The following is an 18,601-nucleotide window of genomic DNA, read 5'->3' on the forward strand; positions in this document are numbered from 1 at the left end:
ATGGTTTATGTAATTTCAGTTTTCATCCAAATATGTGAAGTCAACAACACTATATTGATCATATGGTATTTCTTTCGATATCACTGCGACACATGACAAATGCGTTATATGTAACTGCAAAAATGCTTTGCATTGTATTTTTCATGAAAAATAGAGATTATGTATGCTTATAAATTAATTTATTTGATCTTAATATTTAAAAATCTAAGTTTGTCATCATGGTGCAAATCTTATTTAATAAGTATGTTCATATGATATTTCTTTCGTAAGCTCAGTACAAGCACAGTTGAACAAATTATTACTCTTATAATTCTTACGCAAAATACATTTTAAAAAAGTCGAATATTTAAAACAACTATTAGACCAATCCTACTGGATCCGCTGTTAAAAGAACTACGGTGGAAAAATCTGAATGAGTGTAACATCTATTTTCTCTACTAAAATTCGACTGTGTTTGAATCGAACCATTTCTAAATCACCTCGAGGAATCGATTGTAGTCTCTTGAAGATCGTTGGCACATTGTGAATGTGTGTAGCGAATGTCATAAGCTTTTAACTTTTGTAAAAATATAAGTATGTTCATTATGGATTGAACACTTAGGCATTTCCAATCAAGGCACAAAGCGCTTTTTTGTAGTCGCCCGATGTTTCGCTCTGAAAAGATAAATAAGTGAAATACAGTGATTTATTTCAAATCGCTGGGTTGACAATCAAAAGCAGACATTACCTTCACCGCACTCATTAGCGTTTTATTGTACATTTGCTCGTACTCGTCCTTGATGTTCTGTAAGTCGATTTCCGATCGCGAAACAATAATTCGAATCAGAGTTGTGTCATCCGTGCCCAACCCATCCATAGCTTTGAAGAGTCGCTTCGAGAAGAAATGTGGCGCCATCTGGACGCATTCCACAATGGCACTGAGGGCATGGTATAGGTCTCCACTCAGTTCGGCCTTCAACGCCTGCTCGATGGTACGTCCGGTCAGTTTCTTGTACTCCTCGAACACGTACTCCAACTGATCGAAGCTCGAATGGGCCAAAATTTTGTTAAAAACGGACTCATCCGTACCCCACTTCCCTTCGCCAGCATCGTACAGCTGTTTGGCTTGCTGCACAGCAAGATCTGGATCAACCGTTCCCGGTGGGTCACGTGTACCGGTGATGATCAACGTGAGCAATCGCCGAAAATCACCGGATGTTTCCGTGCACACGTGTTCCGCCAGTGGACGATTGTACATTTCCTCGTAAACCCGCGAAATGTGATGCATTTGTTCGTTGTTTTGCGAGCAGAGGATCTCGATAAGCGCACGCTCGTTGGTTCCAATACCGTCCATGGCTTTGTACAGTTGTTTGCAGAGGTAGTTTACCGGTGGTTGCATCAGACCGATGATAACATCCTCGAATTTTCCGCTTAGTTCCGATTTCAGATCCTTGATAAGATCCCGTCCTAGCTCGTTCTTGAATGTTTCGGCGATAACTTGACGCTGCCAGTTGCAACGGTTGCACAGGATATCGATGATGGTTTGTTCGTCCGTTCCGAAGCCCTTCATGGCTTTGCGCAGTGCTGCAGCGTCCGCCGATGGGTTGAAGTTCTCGGCCGGGAACACGGTGGGTTTGGGCTGGAAGGAGTGAGGGAAAGTCTTAATAATTAAAACATTTTTATTCACGGACACAAAGCATGGCCACGCATATCTTATTTAAGGAATCACATATAATTCAGCGTATAAATACGGCAGACTACAATGGGCTGGTCACTGTATGCGAAATTTAAGGACAAAGTTCTACTAAGTAATCAGCCCACTGCCATATTTCATGTGTTTACATGCAAACAAATTATGCGGTAAAAACTACTTTTTGGGAATTAACTCAAGTCCTCCCACCGGAATTTTCAATAGACCGATAATGCGTTTTATTCTACCATATCTGTATGATTTCTGGCAAATTTACCAGTAAGGGGCCTTCCTTAGGCGAATGGTTAGAGTCCGCGACTACAAAGCCATGCTGAAGGTGTCTGGGTTCAATTCCTGGTCGGTCCAGGATCTTTTCGTAAAGGAAACTTCCTTTACTTTCCTGGGCATAGAGTATCATCGTACTTGCTACACGATATAGGAACGCGAAAATGGTAGAGAAAGCTATTAGTTAATAACTGCCTAAACTATTGTCTAGTGCCTAAATAAACTATTGTCCAGCCTTTAATGTTACATGGGTGAGTGCTCATACGAACACTAAGCTGAGAAGCAGGCTCTGTTCCAGTGAAGACGTAATGCCAAAAATCACCTAACATTTTAGCACTTTGAAGATTATGGGCCACCCTTTGCAGCGCAATTGGGCATTTCACGGTGAGATTCTCTCTCTTTCGCTCTTCAACAAAACTTAAAACAATGGTGCCAGTACCTGTCAACTTTGACAGGAACTGGCACAGTTGTTTTCAGATTTCGCGAAGGAGGGAATGAGAGCGATTTTCTGATGACGTCACCGTGCAATGAGCAATAGGTACCGTGGACGTACCATATTTGACGCGGTTAAGAAAATTATAAATTCAAACATTTGTCAAATCGTCAAAATTTGTCCGATTTTGTTGAAATTTGAAGCTATGCTAGCTCAACAATTATAGAATTAATTACAAATCTGTAAAAATATATTAATCGTTTTTTTCTTCATGTTTTAATGACTTTTCGCGGAACACATTAGGTTCCTTAATTGACGCATCAATTCTTCAATGTGCCTAATTTGACGCACTATGTTCCTTATTTGACGCACTAAAAAATAATTGCTTAATTTTAAAATATACAAGAGTTTTAGTATTCAATAGTTCAATTAATTGATGGGTGGCGTAGTTTTAGAACAGGGTTTGTTTTTGTAACACGTATCTCATGGACACACCCTATTGTATAAATTGTACTAAACCAACCATTGAACCTACACCTCACCTCCTGACGCATTAATTGAAGCTTCCTTTAAACATTAGGGGACGTCCATGAGCCGCGCTAAATTATACCATTTTCAACCCCTCTTCACCTTGGCCACATTTATTGTATAAAAAATGCGAATATTTTGTATGAATCGTTGCGTTTCGATGAGTCCCCTCCTCTCCCTGAAAACGTGGCTAAAACATAAAAATAGAAAAATTTTGACGTCAATTAATGAATAAAAGAATATTACTGACTGTTGATGATGACACTGCTGTAAAACAGCACAATATTTTCACGAAAATTTATTAACAATATTTAGCACATTAACTAAGGAATAAAAAAAATTGACGCACATGACGGATGAATTTTCAAATAAATTTTATTTTTTTATTTATCAAAACTAAACTAAATAAAAACTAAACATTTTTCGATTGGAATCCTTCAATAGCATGTAAATGAAGATTAAGCAATACATTTTTGAGTGCTAGTCTGAACTAGAATTACTTTATGATAAAATTAATTAGAAAATGCGTCAAGTTTGGACCCGCGTCAAATATGGTACGTTCACGGTACCGTAATCCGGGGTATCATTGATCAGCGGGGTAACATTGATCGGAACGACTCATCTCGTAATAAGTTGGCATCGTCATTTATTGATGAAACATTGCCAAAGCATGAATGTTGTTTCTCTTTCTTATACTTATAAGCTATTAAAAATTAAGATTTTTTGCAAAAATTTCGTTAACTCTATGCGTAAATTTGTCAAGTTTGTGAAACAATCATTTCAATGGTTAAGGATGACACTACCAAAGATTCATGTCTCACATAAGCTCTGCAAGCGATATGAGCAAGGAAAATACGGTTCTCACTAAAAATGGCATCGCCAAAAACGATTCCGTTGTCAAAAAATTTATACGTATGTTCAATTAGGCAACATTAACGAATTACTGTTAAGAATGTAGAATTCCCTTTGGAAATTGCCTACCTTTAGGCGTATTCCGCTGTTCCAGGTGTTTTTAATTTTAAAATAACTCAAAAACTCAATGAGATGTAAGTGTTTCGACATCATATTCGGCTTCAGGGGCCATGATTTATGTAAGTAACGATATTTTCAATATTACCGAACGTTGTTTACATGGGTGATCAATGTTACCCCATATTAGCTAAATGAAAAAATCACATAAAACATTTTTGTAAACATACTTAAATCTTTCAAAAAACAAACTACAGTATATAGTCACGAGCTATGGGTGGCAGTACTTGTTTTAAAAATATAAAACTCACATTATTTACATTTTTGGATGAAATATTCAAGAAATATCCTAAAAACTGATCAATGTTACCCCGGATTACGGTACTCACAGCATGTTGTTAATTAAGTTTTTGCAACAGATGAGACCGCGTGATAAGATTACTCTTTCTCCTTGAGTGGACGATATCACGAAATGTAATACACATACAAGTAAAAGCCGATAGCGCCAGTCTGACTGCATCAAGATTTTGGCGAGACGTATCGATTCGCATTTAATACTTCAACTGAGTTATAATAGACAAGCATGATTGCGACAATTGTGACTACATAGCTACAATATTATCTACTTCCTCTTCTTCTTGGCAACGTCCTAATTGGGACAGAGTCTGCTTCTCTGCTTAGTGTTCAATGAGCACTTCCACAGTTATTAACTGAGAGCTTGCTTTGCCAAAATTGCCATTGTTTGCATCTGTATATCGTGTGGCAAGTACGATGATACTCGTTGCCTAGGGAAGTCAAGGAGATTTCCATAACGAAAAGATCCTGGACCGACCGGGAATCTAATCCAGACACCTTCAGCATGGCTTTGCTTTGTAGTCAGGGACTCTAACCACTCGGCTAAGGAAAGCCCGCAATATCATCTACACTCCTGTGCAAAAGTTTTGGGTCTTCGTCTAAAACGCTACACGATATAGGATATTGAACCACTATATGGCTCATTCGAAAGGCTTGATTGATCATCGAAAAATATAAACTTGAACATAATTCACTCTTTACAGCTGTTAATTGGTTTGAAAGTTAATTTAGCGACTGTTATGCTATTATTTTTCAATATGGGACTGCACCAACTCCATATTTTTCCAAAACATTTTCAAACAAAGTGTGTTTATTTTTATATGCGTAGTAAAGTATGTATTGAAACATGAATGTTGCGATGAAGCTTTTGCAGTTGCAGTTAAGCTTTTATGGGCAGTGTATTGGATCGAACAAATTTTTAAACCAGAAAAGTAATCTCCTAATCTTCGAAGAGCATTTGCAACATTTTGGCGGAAAATGTGAAAGCTAGGTATTCAAAATCATTGAAACAATCATTCCAGTCATAATGCAAAAGCTATAAACTATTAATGCTAAGTAGTCTGTCATTTGTTTTGGCAGCCATGTTCACATTGCAGCTCGCAATTTCAAATTGATAAAACTCAGTTCGCATGCTAAATATTGGTTCGAAAAGTATCACAAAACGCGCTCACATGTTGAAAGCATACTGTTACTTTTTCAGCTAAGTCAGTGCAAAACCAAATGATTTTCATTACTTCGAAATCGTGAGATGGATTGACAACAATCATTAACGACGCGTACACATTTCAATAATGGCCTACTTCGCCTTAAAATCGGTTGAAAAATTGCCGAGATATTGGCCAAAATGAGGCCAATTATGTATAATACAAACTATGTAAATATACTAAGGGGTATAGCTATAGCCCCATTTTTGCACGACGTCTTTAATGTCTGTTTAATTGATTTTTAATAGTTTCCAGACTTTCCGCCAAAATTGGGCAAGTGCTTCAAAAATTATGAGATTACGGTTGTGATGCTGTACTGGATGAAAATTTTGGTCAATCGAGAAAATTGCCCATATTTTTAGTGTTTTTTTTTTAATTTCGTAATACTTACACTTTTTGTTTGTTTTTAGGGGGTGACCTCAAATTTTGGCACGGAAGTGTATGTATCATAACGCTGAAAACTCCAGAATACAGAAATCGATATCATTATTCTATATGGTGTAACGGTTGACGCATGAGAAATTTCCTTTCGAAATATTCAGAGCTTTGATCTATGAGCGATGGAATCAAGATCAATCGTTTTCGGTTAGCGTGTGGGAAAAGATATTCGTGTTCATTCCAGGATGGGTTGCTAACTGGTTAGCTCGTTTCATGCTTATGACAACACATTTTTATAGAGGTAACGTTACGTTTTTGGATGGTTCATCACAAAGGTGCCAACATAAACATAAACCCTTAATAAATTTTCATATAATTTTAATCTTTTTTCGTCTTTACTTAAAATAACTTAAAATGATTTGACATCATGAATGTCGAAGTTTTTTTTAATGTACTACCAAAATATTTTCACCACGAGACAATAATGTAAGCCGCATTTTTCCTCCTTATCCTGCCTGTGGTGATTGTGGAGATGCTGAGGTATTCTCGGTCTCTAGAAGCAACAATCATTACATACTAACATTGCTTTCCCATCTCAACTGACAGTAAGGTCTTGACTAGTGCCGTTATTGATCAATAAAGTCCCATCCCTTATTCAATTTGATCCAAGTGCCATTTTTACCAGTTCTGATCAATCACGGAGTAGCAAACATTGACATGTACAGTCAGTTACTTATGAATATGAACTATGAAGATTGAGTTTTATTAATTTGAAATTGTGAACTGCAATGGCAGCATGGCTGCAAAAAAGAATGAAGGGCTACTTAGCCTTAAGATCTTAAAGGACTGTCCATTAACCACGTGGTATTTTTTTTTAATTTGAGATCCTGTTAAGTGTTGTCCAAGAGTTGATGCTTAGTTTAGTTTAGTTTTAATTTTATTCATTAAGACCATGATGTCGGATGAATCTTTAATACAAATATAAATACAAATACCCAGGCGAAATTTGGATGCTCATCTCTACTAAAAATACAAACAATTGAAAGGAGTAAGTTTATTTTAAACCAGTTTTACTTTCCAACATCGTTTATTATATTAAATGAAGTCGCGACCATCACGACAGAAGGAAATTGAGTTTGTTTTCGAACTGTCACACACTGGGGCAGATCGCTGTTTACGACGGCCAAAACCTCTAGTACTCTGGATATGCACTCTAGAGGCTTGGTGTCTTCGACAAAATATTTTGGAATAACTTGTACTATATTTTGACACATTCAGATTTGATCTAGATAAGTGGAAACTGATCAAGATAAGTTTTATTTTTTGTTAGGAGCGTCCTATCAAAAAACTTTCTTCTGCAAAGTTGTTCATTGAGGCATTTTTGACATTTCTTCGCAAGACACTTACACTCTATCACTGACGGTGATGACGATATATGACAATTTAGTAAAAAATCGATTTCGATCATTTTTTCATTCAAATTTTTTAATTTAATTTGTAATTTGTTTATTTATTCTTACGGTAACTTGTTAGTTTACACTTTTTATCAAGTCAAGGAAATTTTAAGGAAACTACATATTGAAGTCGAAACTAACAAAATTAAATTAAAAAATATTTTGTCATTAAGTACTAGAAGCTTAACTATAACAAAGTAAATTTACATCATTTACTAGCAAAATATTCAGAAATAATTATATTTTTAATAAAAACAGTCTAAAAAGAGTGTTTTACAAAATTTAGGATAACTCAAAAAGCGGCAGATGGCGGCAGCTAATTGTTTGTATACGACTAGTCAAGAACATAAGTTTCATTGTCGTGAAGAAAGAAAAGTGGGGCCACGTGGGGCTTTTTTGTTGTGATGGTTTGAAAATTTGATGAAAATATATTAAAAAATGCTTGTATTTGAGAAACTTTTCATAAATTTATATTTTTCAAATTGTATTTCTGAAACATATTGCATGTTGACTTCTTTAAAACACCTCATCAACACAACACAGAATGAACTACACAGCTAAAAAACATGTTGTAAACTTAAGTTCTTTTTCATGCACATATTTGGAGCATCAAAATAAACCTTTTTTTTAATTTCTTTATTAGTCTTTAGACGTTTTCAATATACTTAACCTAACTTAACCTAAACATATAACGCATTAATCGTGGCAATAGAAGATAGTAACAATTTATGCCTGAAATTATTGATTATTTTATTTGACATTTGTTTCAATGTTTCAACATTGGATATTCTATGTAACTCATTGGTACTAAACCAGGGAGGAAGCCTCAGAATCATTTTCAAAATTTTATTTTGAATTCTCTGCAGAGCTTTCTTCCTGGTATTACAACAGCTAGTCCATATTGGTACAGCATACAACATAGCTAGCCTGAAAATTTGTTTGAATATCAAAAGCTTGTTCTAAAGACAAAGTTTTGATTTTCTATTAATAAGTGGATAGAGACATTTTACATATTTGTTACATTTGGCTTGAATGCCCTCAATGTGATCTTTGAAAGTTAATAGCTAGATAAGAATAGCATGAGCCCTAGGTACTTAACTTCATCTGACCAATTTAATGGAACCCCTCTCATCGTGACAACATGTCTACTTGAAGGTTTCAAATAAAGAGCTTTTGGTTTATGTGGGAATATTATTAGTTGAGTTTTGGAAGCATTAGGAGAAATCTTCCATTTTTGCAAGTATGAAGAAAAAATATCCAAACTTTTTTGCAATCGACTACAGATGACACGCAGGCTTCGTCCTTTCGCGGAGAGGCCTGTGTCATCCGCAAACAAAGATTTTTGACATCCCTGAGGTAACTCAGGTAAGTCAGATGTGAAAATATTGTATAATATTGGTCCCAAAATGCTGCCTTGAGGAACACCAACTCTTACAGGAAGTCTTTCAGATCTGGAGTTCTGATAATTAACCTGAAGTGTACGATTTGACAGATAACTTTGAATTATTCTAACAATGTATGTTGGAAAATTAAAGTTTTTTAATTTTACGATCAAACCTTCATGCCAAACACTGTCGAATGCTTTTTCTATGTCTAGAAGAGCAAGACCAGTAGAGTAGCCTTCAGATTTGTTGGAACGGATCAAATTTGTTACACGTAAAAGTTGATGAGTGGTCGAATGTCCATGACGGAATCCGAACTGTTCATTGGCAAAAATTGAATTTTCGTTGATGTGAGCCATCATTCTGTTCAAAATAACCTTTTCAAAAAGTTTACTGATGAAGGAAAGCAAACTAATTGGACTATAGCCAGAAGCTTCTGCTGGATTTTTGTCTGGTTTTAAAATTGGAACAACCTTAGCATTTTTCCATTTGTCAGGAAAATATGCTAATTGAAAACATTTGTTGAATATATCAACTAAAAATGATAAGCTACTTTCTGGAAGTTTCTTGATGAGGATGTAGAAAATTCCATCATCGCCAGGAGCTTTCATATTTTTGATTTTTTTTAATAATAGTTCTCACTTCTTCCAAATCAGTCTCTCAGGCATTTTCGAAAACGTTCTCTTGATTGAGAATATTTTCGAAGTCCTGAGTAACTTGATTTTCAATTGAATCAGTAAGTCCTAAATTAAAATTGTGCGCACTTTCAAACTGCATAGCAAGTTTTTGAGCTTTTTCGCAATTAGTTAGTAATAATTTGTTTTCCTCTTTCAATGCCGGTATTGGCTTCTGAGGTTTTTTCAAGATCTTAGATAATTTCCAAAAGGGCTTAGAGCCAGGATCCAATTGAGAAATTTTATTTTCAAAATTTTTGTTTCTTAAATCTGCAAAACGTTTCTTGATTTCTTTCTGCAAATCCTGCCATATAATTTTCATAGCAGGATCACGAGTGCGTTGAAATTGCCTTCTCCTCACGTTTTTAAGACGGATCAAGAGTTTAAGATCATCGTCTATAATCACGGATTCCTGGCTTCAATAATGGAATTTGTTAAAGTTTCAAGAGCATTGTCAATATCAAGTTTAGCTTCTAAAGAAATGTTAACATCAAGATTAGAGTCAACATACGTTTCATATGTATTCCAGTCGGCTCGTAAATAATTAAAAGTGGAGCTGATAGGATTGAGAATCGCTTCATGGGATATTTGAAATGTAACAGGAGCATGATCAGAATCAAAATCAGCATGAGTAACTAATTGGCTACAAAGATGACTAGAGTCGGTTCAGACCAAATCAATCGTAGATGGATTTCTAGAAGAGGAATAACATGTAGGGCTATCAGGGTATTGAATTGAGAAATATCCTGAAGAGCATTCATCAAATAAAATTCTGCCGTTGGAATTACTTTGAGAATTATTCCATGACCGATGTTTGGCATTAAAGTCTCCAATGACAAAATTTTTTGACTTATTGCGAGTCAATTTTCGCAAGGCAAGTCAGTTTGGAGCAAATTAACTTGCTGTCCAGAGCATTGAAAAGGCAAATAGGCAGCTATGAAAGTATATTTACCAAGCTGTGTTTCAACAGAAACACCTAAAGTTTCAAAAACTTTAGTTTCAAATGACGAAAGCAGTTGATGTTTTATACGCCTATGAATGATGATTGCAACTCCCCCACATGCCCCATCAAGTCGATCATTACGATAAACAAAAAAGTTAGGATCTTTTTTTAGTTTGGATCTAGGTTTTAAATAAGTTTCGGTAATAACTGCTATATACACGTTATTAGCTGTTGGAAAATTAAACAGCTCGTCCTCTTTACCATTCAGAGGACGAGCATTCCAATTTAAAATATTCAAAGTAAACCTTAATTTCAACGACCAATCCATTATTTATAAATCGAATTCACTTTGAATTTACATATTCAAGCATATTTAGTAGAAAATTGAATGTACATCCATTTAAGTTGACATGATGTTATAAAAACACATGAATTTAATTTATTTTTACAGTAGGCTTCAGTGTGATGTAACATTGTAATTTAAATATTTTTTTCTGTGTATAGCTATCGGAATGAATCGAAGTGCGGTACGTGATTTTCAGGTAAGATCGATGCGCATAAACAGTAAATACTACTGAAGCCTCATTTCATCCTTACCGACGGTTGGATGATTGTTACCGTTGTCAGGTTAATCGAGAAAAAGTTCATTTCTAGGAATCTACGTGATTTTTCACGTAGCCTTGACGTTTGGATTATTTTGAGTGTAGCCTTTTAAGAGGCTGAGGCTGGTGCATCTGAAACATTGCTGGAAGGTGGCGAACATGTCTGCTAAACCAGAGCAAAAGCAAAACAAAATGCTCGCGAGTATCACAGTACTGAATAACTCGAATCTGCTCTGATCGCGAGTGAACTGAGCCAAAGTGACTCGTGAACGTGATCGGAGCTGTTCAGAGTCAATCCCACTTTTGGGAAAGCAAAGCTGTTTTCCCTCCGAGATTTCTGGTTTTCAAGGGTTTTCCACTACAAACCGGTAGTTTACTGTCAATTTGATGGACATACATTTGATTTGTCGCAAAATTTTTGTTATTTCTTTTGGTGCGTTGGTTTACACTCGGGAGGTGCTTCGTGATACGAACATTTCCACTACTGGATGTAATTTAAGAAATCGTTCTAGAAACTTCTCCTCAAACACTGATATCGAACTTTTTAACTTTCCCAGAATGAATTGTATTCTTTATGAGGTTCTTCTTCTTCTTCTTAGCATTACGTCCTCACTGGGACAGAGCCTACTTCCCAGCTTAGTGTTCTTATGAGCACTTCCACAGTTATTAACTGGGAACTTTCTTTGTCTAAGTTGCCATTTTTGCATTCGTATATCGTGTGACAGGTACGATTATATGCCCAGGGAAGTCTAGGAAATTTCCATAACGAAAACATCCTGGACCGACCGGGAACTCAGACACCTTCAGCATGGCTGTGCTTTGTAGCCGCGGACTCTACCCACACGGCTAAGGAAGGCCCCCTTGGTTAAGGTGTTAATGTAACTCATCAAAAAATGGAGTCTGGAGTCTGGAGAAAGAGTATATGTAAAGCCTACCCTGAAATTTAGGGCCTGAATCTGTGTCTAGCAAAATTATCCCGAAAAGGTTAGTGTACACCCAAATAACATTCACTCATTTAACAAACACTGCCATAATGCAGTTTTATTCAGCATCATGTTTAATATTATTTTAATAATTTTCAGGATCAACAATTCAGGCGTTACGTCCAGTCAATATCACACAAATTTGGAGCAACTTTAAAGCATGTCGTTAATGTTATTTTCCAGCTTTGGAAACGTTTTACAAGCATTTAGTTCAGCTTTTATACGGCTGGTGGAAGAATAACTAAAAACAAATAAAAAACAAAAATTTACTTTTCTTGGCACTTTAAGTGTAGTGTACGCAAATATAATGATATAACAATCATATTTAAAAATCGCCTGGATACTGGGTTTGAACTCGAGACCTTCCAATCGTCAGCGGTATGCCTCGCCATCTGCGCTATCCTAGAATTGATGAATACCGTGCACCTCCGCTAATTTGAACGGTACCTCATGCAAAGCATCGGGGTTCATTTTTAATTTTAACCTCTAGGCACCCTACGAACAAAAAAAATCGTACTTCTGGTTACCCCTTTGGCTGTTTTGATTTGTTTTGATTCTGCGTTCCGTTCCACAAAGTTCCTTTCCACTTAACTCCGTCCCATGAGCTAAATGACGTTTGATCCATTTTCAGTATAGCAAATTGAAATTAATTTATTTCATAAAAAATATATTTTTATTCGTTAATTTTTTTTTTTTTAATTGTATTTTTCATAAACCTATCGTGTATTAAAGAAATACTCCTCTGTATGGATATATGTAAATCATTTGAAGGGTTTTGAGGATGATGCACCTGGAAATAAAAATAATGGAATATCTTGATGCGTGGGATTTTTTTCAGAAATGGTCAAGTAAATCATTTTTCTTAGATCACACACACAATTAGATTTTTTCATGAGCTCGGCTGTGCAAATCTCGGTTTTCCGATTTTAACCGAGACTCAGCTAATAAATTGTCCGATTGCTTAGCAACGAAACACGATTTACTAATACTCGGCTTTTATTTCCTGATATTCTAGGATTTGTTTTTGTCGACTACTCGGCTGTGTGAATCTCGGTTAAAATAAGCCGAGATTCGGCATTTTAATATCATTCAGTTGAGAAAAAATGTCATTTCAAAGGAGCTACATTTGAATTATTTTTTAGTCAGTTCTGTCTAAGAAATTTCCACTTTTTTGTATGAAACAACATCCCGAGCAGATATGACCAATAGCTACTAGCTATCAAATTTCACAAAGGTTCTAAAGTTCCAGGAATAAAATTTAAATATTGTCTTCAGATCTTTTATCTCTTATGTCAATCCAGTCAATATCACGTTTTGTTTCTCAGAACTTCGCTCCTACTCGAAATACTTAGGTAGTTAAAATGTTTATTTTTGTTTTGAAAAATAATCCTATATTTCTTAGAATATACTGAAGCTGAATTAGGATGTTATAATATACTTATTCAGCTCTTAATCATGTTTATGTTAAACACGTGGAAATAGCTGAAGAGCGAAGCAAGTAAAACGTTAGTTCGTCTTCTGAATATCTCTTTATACATCTACATTTGTTTGGTGGAATATTAGCTTTTTAATTGGGGGAAACATGTCTTGTTCGTCTCATTAGTAAAGCAATCTTGACTAGTCGAATGAGAATCTTTGGAAACGTTTAATAAGTGGTGATTCTACTTTTGTTCATTCTAATGCATAACGCTAAAGATTGACCTAAGTTTGTGTTTAAAAATTATTAGTCAGCTGTCATTACTATTATTAAACAATAATTAAACATGCATGCTCATTTGTGGCCCTGAATTGTTAGTTGGGAATGGACTATCGAAATACATAGAAACTTCTTATGGAAATTCGCCACAAGAAATCGGGTTGAAGTCCATAAATTTGCCTTATTAAACTAAAATTAGAAAACAAAAAAAAAATGTCGATTAGGAATGAAACAAAAGGGCTTCTACGCAATCGGTTGACTCAATGAGTCAACCAGTAATGTAAAGGTTTGACTTTTATGTAGGGTGGAGTGATCAAAGCATTTTGGACAGACCGTTACGCGTGTATAATATGGCCATTTACGGCAAAATCAAATGGAAGTGGCCAAATTATATACGCGTAACGCTCTGTCCAAAATACATAAAACACCCTACCCGGTTTGCGTCGATGAAATGATTAGCATACTAAATAAGTAAACAAATCAAGGGAATCTCAGCGATAAATGACTGAAGACTATTCACACCGCAAGATTAAACTTTTCTAAACAGTTTTTTTTTTTACTATGAGTTTAATGCCACGAAGTACTAACAGCAGAATATGCAAGCCACGTGGTTCACTCATAAATGGATATAGCAAAGTGCTAGTTGATTCCACATGATATTACACCACTCTACCTTATAATACCTTATTCTACAATGATTAAATTTTGTTCCTATTCATATAGCTAAAATTGCATTCACGCTCCAGTGATCAGTTCGCGAAATATTCTTGCACTTGCTCCAAAACTGTTTACACATTCGCGATCTTTTCGGCACCTCTGTTAGGGGTAGGAGTAGAAACACCACCATATGGTGCATTCTTCCCCCAAGAAGTAAACCATACACTTTGGTCAAAATTGATTATCTAACGCGTGACTTGGGTGAGCTCATTGTAAAACCAAATCTGGTTCGGGTGGTATGGTGCTTACACGCTGCTGTGTGGTGCCACAACCATAAACCGGCATGCAGGTAAAATATTCAAATAATGGTACTAAACGAAGGCCACCGATATGAGCTGAGGTGGTGGGAACCCCCAGTACTAATGAAGGTCATTTTCTATGAAACTGCGTTTATTCTTTATTCGCACATGTGATCTCTTACTGGCACAATCGAACACATTGATATTAATGGATATGTACCGTAAAATGGGGTATCTTTGATAATGCGGGTAACTTTGATCGGGAAACACAACTTATTAAACTAAATAACACAATTTCTAATGAAGCCTGGTTTGCTGTTGAAAAGTAATATCCTGGTCTATCTTGCATTTGAGCTGATTCGGATAAAAACTGACACTACACAAACGCTTCTAAGTTTGTATGGGAATTAATTAATTAATTAATTGGCTATAGTGTTCGCCCATGTGTGCGTGGGGGTAACTACTAAGCTGATACCGCTGGATACATTTATCAGTTACAACTTTGCTGAAGGTTTTCAAATTGGATGTCTTAACTGCAATCGATAACTATAATTTATTTTAAAATCATGAATCAAAAATTTTCATCACAAAATGCAGGAATTGTTAGATTTTCTTCTAAAACACTATCAAAGTTACCGCGTTTCACGGTAATTCAAAAATGTATTAAAAATATATTCTAATCTGATACTTCTCTCCATGTCTTTATTGAATCTATTGACACAGTTTGTTTTAATTAGCAAATTTTAAACCACCTCGCGTTTGTGAATCATTGTTTATCCCTCTCACTTTTGTTCTCGCTAATTTCGCGGTTCAGTTTAAAAATAGTCCTGATGATAACTGCACTGCACTGCAGAAAAATGATGACTTACCGTATAGTACCACGACATTGTTGATTCACTTAGTTACAGAATTTTCCTTCGAAAGTTAAGAAATAACTAAACTAGGTACAGAAGTGTGACTTTCACGTGAATATCAATTGATGGTAATTAACACGTCGACTGTTTTTCCTGACCACTTCGAAATTACATCAAATCTATCTGCCTACAGGTTGTTTGCGATCTTTCGGCTTTGAACTGTGCGGTGCAACTGATCGCAAATAATATTCCGCAGTACTGCTTTGCTACCCGTCGAATAACATTACCATTACCTACTCACTGTTTCACACACTGACTGTAGTGAGAAAAATCTCCCGAAATTTCCTGTTCGAATAATCTACCTTAGTTTCTCTCTTCAGCATTGTCATTCTTGGTAGTGGTCCCGTTAGTGGTAGTATTTGGTCATACCACCTTACAATTGCGGCCCCTGAGATTATTGAAGACGTCGCCGCACAGAATCCAACTGGATCGTGTGACGTATTATCGTCCATATCCACAAGTTGTGGGTTTGCCTGAGCATGAATCATATTTCCGTGGTAGTTCCTCGACGTGGCCTTTTACGTGATAAAAACTACCGATTGCATCAGTCCAACAACACTAGCAACAACTATCTATCCCACTGGGCATTGTCCACGACTGGCGTAGATGATTAACAATATTATTAGAACGTATGGCTTCGAATCTCTTTTTGGATATTTTATATCCCGGAAACGTGATATCTTTAATTGATTAAGATAATTAAATTAAGTAAAGTACTTTGGCAGGTTTGTATTTCTTAAGTCAACCATCTCCGTTTTCTCCGTAAATAGAAATTAGGGGCCCAGATAGTGGTAGCAATAAACGCGCAGCTATTCAGCAACACCAAGCTAAGGGTCGTGGGTTTCAGTCCCGGCGGTTGACGATATTTTCGAGTTGGAAATTTTCTCGACTTTCCAGGGCATCGAATATTTTTGTACCGGCCACACGATATACACATGGAAGATAGTCAGTTGGCAAAGAAACCTCTCTATTAATAACTGTGGAAGTGCTCATAAGAACACAAGTTGAGAAGAAGACTCTGTCTCAGTTGGGACGTAACGCCAGAAAGAAGAAGAAAACATCAGTACACACTGTACTACACAGCTTGTTGGCCCCTATATACAAATTGTTCAGAGTATGCTGTGAGAGTCCTTGCAATTCGAGTCAACGAAGGTAATGTACTGAGATCTGGAAAAAGTTTACTCGGTGCGTGAAGCGTCGAAAATTTTACCCGGCAGGGTATAGGAAGTGAAATTTCAAATGCTTATATAAAATTAACTACAGTAGCTATTTATTTAAAATCTTTCCAGTACATGTTGATAACCTATTGATGAGCTACATTATAGGCACATTATTTTGATTTCTGTATTTTTTTTTATTACTATTCTGCAGATTATATAGCTTATCATAAAACTAACCCCGTGCACTTCACAGAATCAAAATAAATTATGTTTTGATTTTTTTAGAAGCATTTAAAAATTCACTTCCTATGCTTTCGGAGCTAGGGTCAACTGTGGTAATTGCCTTCGTCATCGCGAATTTGGATACTTTAAGTCCTGTAGCAGAATCAACTCAATCGCCTGCAAGCTGTCTAAACCCTTTCTGTGCGTTTTTTTCTACGTACACATTATTATGTATTACCATAGATAGGTCAGTGGTATTACGTACAAATCCAAGGTTTTGGGTTCAAACGTATCAAAAATTAAAATAAGTTGAACAATATTTTTTGTTATGCCCTGTGGGTCATTCAAACTGTTCTGGAATATCAATGATAGAATTATATTCAAAAAGTGCCTTTTATTCATTATAAGTAATTATTATGAGTAATGAAGATATTCTATTGTTTATCTTTTTTCACCAGATCACACACTTAAAAAAAATTACGGATTACGGTGAAATTTCACCGTAATCTCAACAGCTGAAGCTTCGGTGAAAAATCACCGAACAATCTGTAAAATCTTTGAACGAAATCATAAAGAAAAATAAGAAAATGGCTCAGACATGGGATTGAACTCCCGACCTGCCGTTCAGGAAGTGGGCTTGCTACCACTAAGCCAGTTTACATTGCTTGTTAGTAATGTGCAAAAACTGCAACAAAAGGAAGCTCATGCCTGCCACAGCGACTGTCACACGATTTCACAGAAGTTCGGTGAAAATAATGCTGTTACCGAACTGTTCGTTAGCATTTCACAGGGCTACAGTGAAATTGTTTGTTTCACGGATTTTTTCCGGTAAAATAATAGATTTCACGGATTTTCTCCGGTAAAATAGCTGATTTCACGGATTTTGTCGGTAAAATAGTGGATTTCACAGGAAAATCTGTAGTTTTGTTGTTTACAGTTCAAGTTCGGTGATTTGTTTCACAGGATACTGCGATTTATTTTAAGTGTGGCAGCAAGACTTGGATGGTTTTCTTTTTGTTCAAAAACTATTCCATGTAACACCATTAGGTCAATAATGTGATGACCTACTTTCACAAGCAAAAACAATCACCGAATTACTAAAGTTTATGCATTAATGACTATTTGCTATATGCCTTAGTATTTAATCCTTTGATCGCGTCACTTGCTCCTGCGGGGACGTTGTAACATTCTTCCTAATAGCTATCTTTCTTTATCTCTGCCAAATTATGACGCAAACATCATCAGTTCTATCAATCGCTAGAATAGATCAAATCGACTTATCCGCTTACCACAGTGGTTACGGCAAAGACAAAATAAAGACCTCCATGTCCCTTGCAGTTGCCTAAAATTTTATGGCTCATAAGGTAATCTAGAATGTCGTGAAAAGTGTACTGCGATCTGTCAAACTTGGGTACCTTTTACAGTACCGAGGGACCAAATGCCCGAGTGGGACGGACCTAATTACGGCGTGTCTGGTAGAACAATATTATCACAAAAAAATAGGCATCGCTAAATCTTTCACCATTTGAAAACATAGGTTTTTAGCTTTCACTCGACATGTTCCTCCAAAAATCCCAAACTTTTTTTTCAATCTAAGGCCCGGCACTACTTGCCATCAAGTAGGCTGTTGAAAGACGCTATGGACACTCCCATACAAAGTAACAGATTAGTTTTATCCCTTTTTTCAACTTTTCTGAATACTAAACCCAAACTTTTTCCTCATACAAACACGTCGGAACCCTTGATGAATGCAACAGGTTAATCCGTTGACTCGTTCTCAAGCCGTGACATACG

At 36.1% G+C, this 18,601-nt stretch overlaps 1 protein-coding gene across 2 annotated transcripts; it reads right to left on the bottom strand.

The window, feature by feature from the left end:
* Window positions 1-162: 162 nt before the first annotated feature.
* Window positions 163-15,620, bottom strand: LOC5566467 (annexin B10). 2 transcript variants are annotated; one of them, XM_021837437.1, is made up of 4 exons: window positions 15,381-15,620; window positions 5,835-5,897; window positions 728-1,618; window positions 163-654 (listed from the first exon to the last, which is right to left on the bottom strand). In XM_021837437.1, exons 3-4 carry the CDS (start codon window positions 1,547-1,549, stop codon window positions 598-600), a joined length of 879 nt encoding a protein of 292 aa, XP_021693129.1. In that variant the 5' UTR covers window positions 1,550-1,618; window positions 5,835-5,897; window positions 15,381-15,620; the 3' UTR covers window positions 163-597. The 2 variants fall into 2 exon arrangements, with proteins under 2 accessions (XP_021693129.1, XP_001650849.1); XM_001650799.2 differs by lacking the exon at window positions 5,835-5,897 and having other exon boundaries at window positions 165-654; window positions 15,381-15,618.
* Window positions 15,621-18,601: the final 2,981 nt, after the last annotated feature.

Source organism: Aedes aegypti, chromosome 1, assembly GCF_002204515.2.
Source record: "Aedes aegypti strain LVP_AGWG chromosome 1, AaegL5.0 Primary Assembly, whole genome shotgun sequence".
Classification (NCBI taxonomy): Eukaryota; Metazoa; Arthropoda; class Insecta; order Diptera; family Culicidae; genus Aedes; species Aedes aegypti.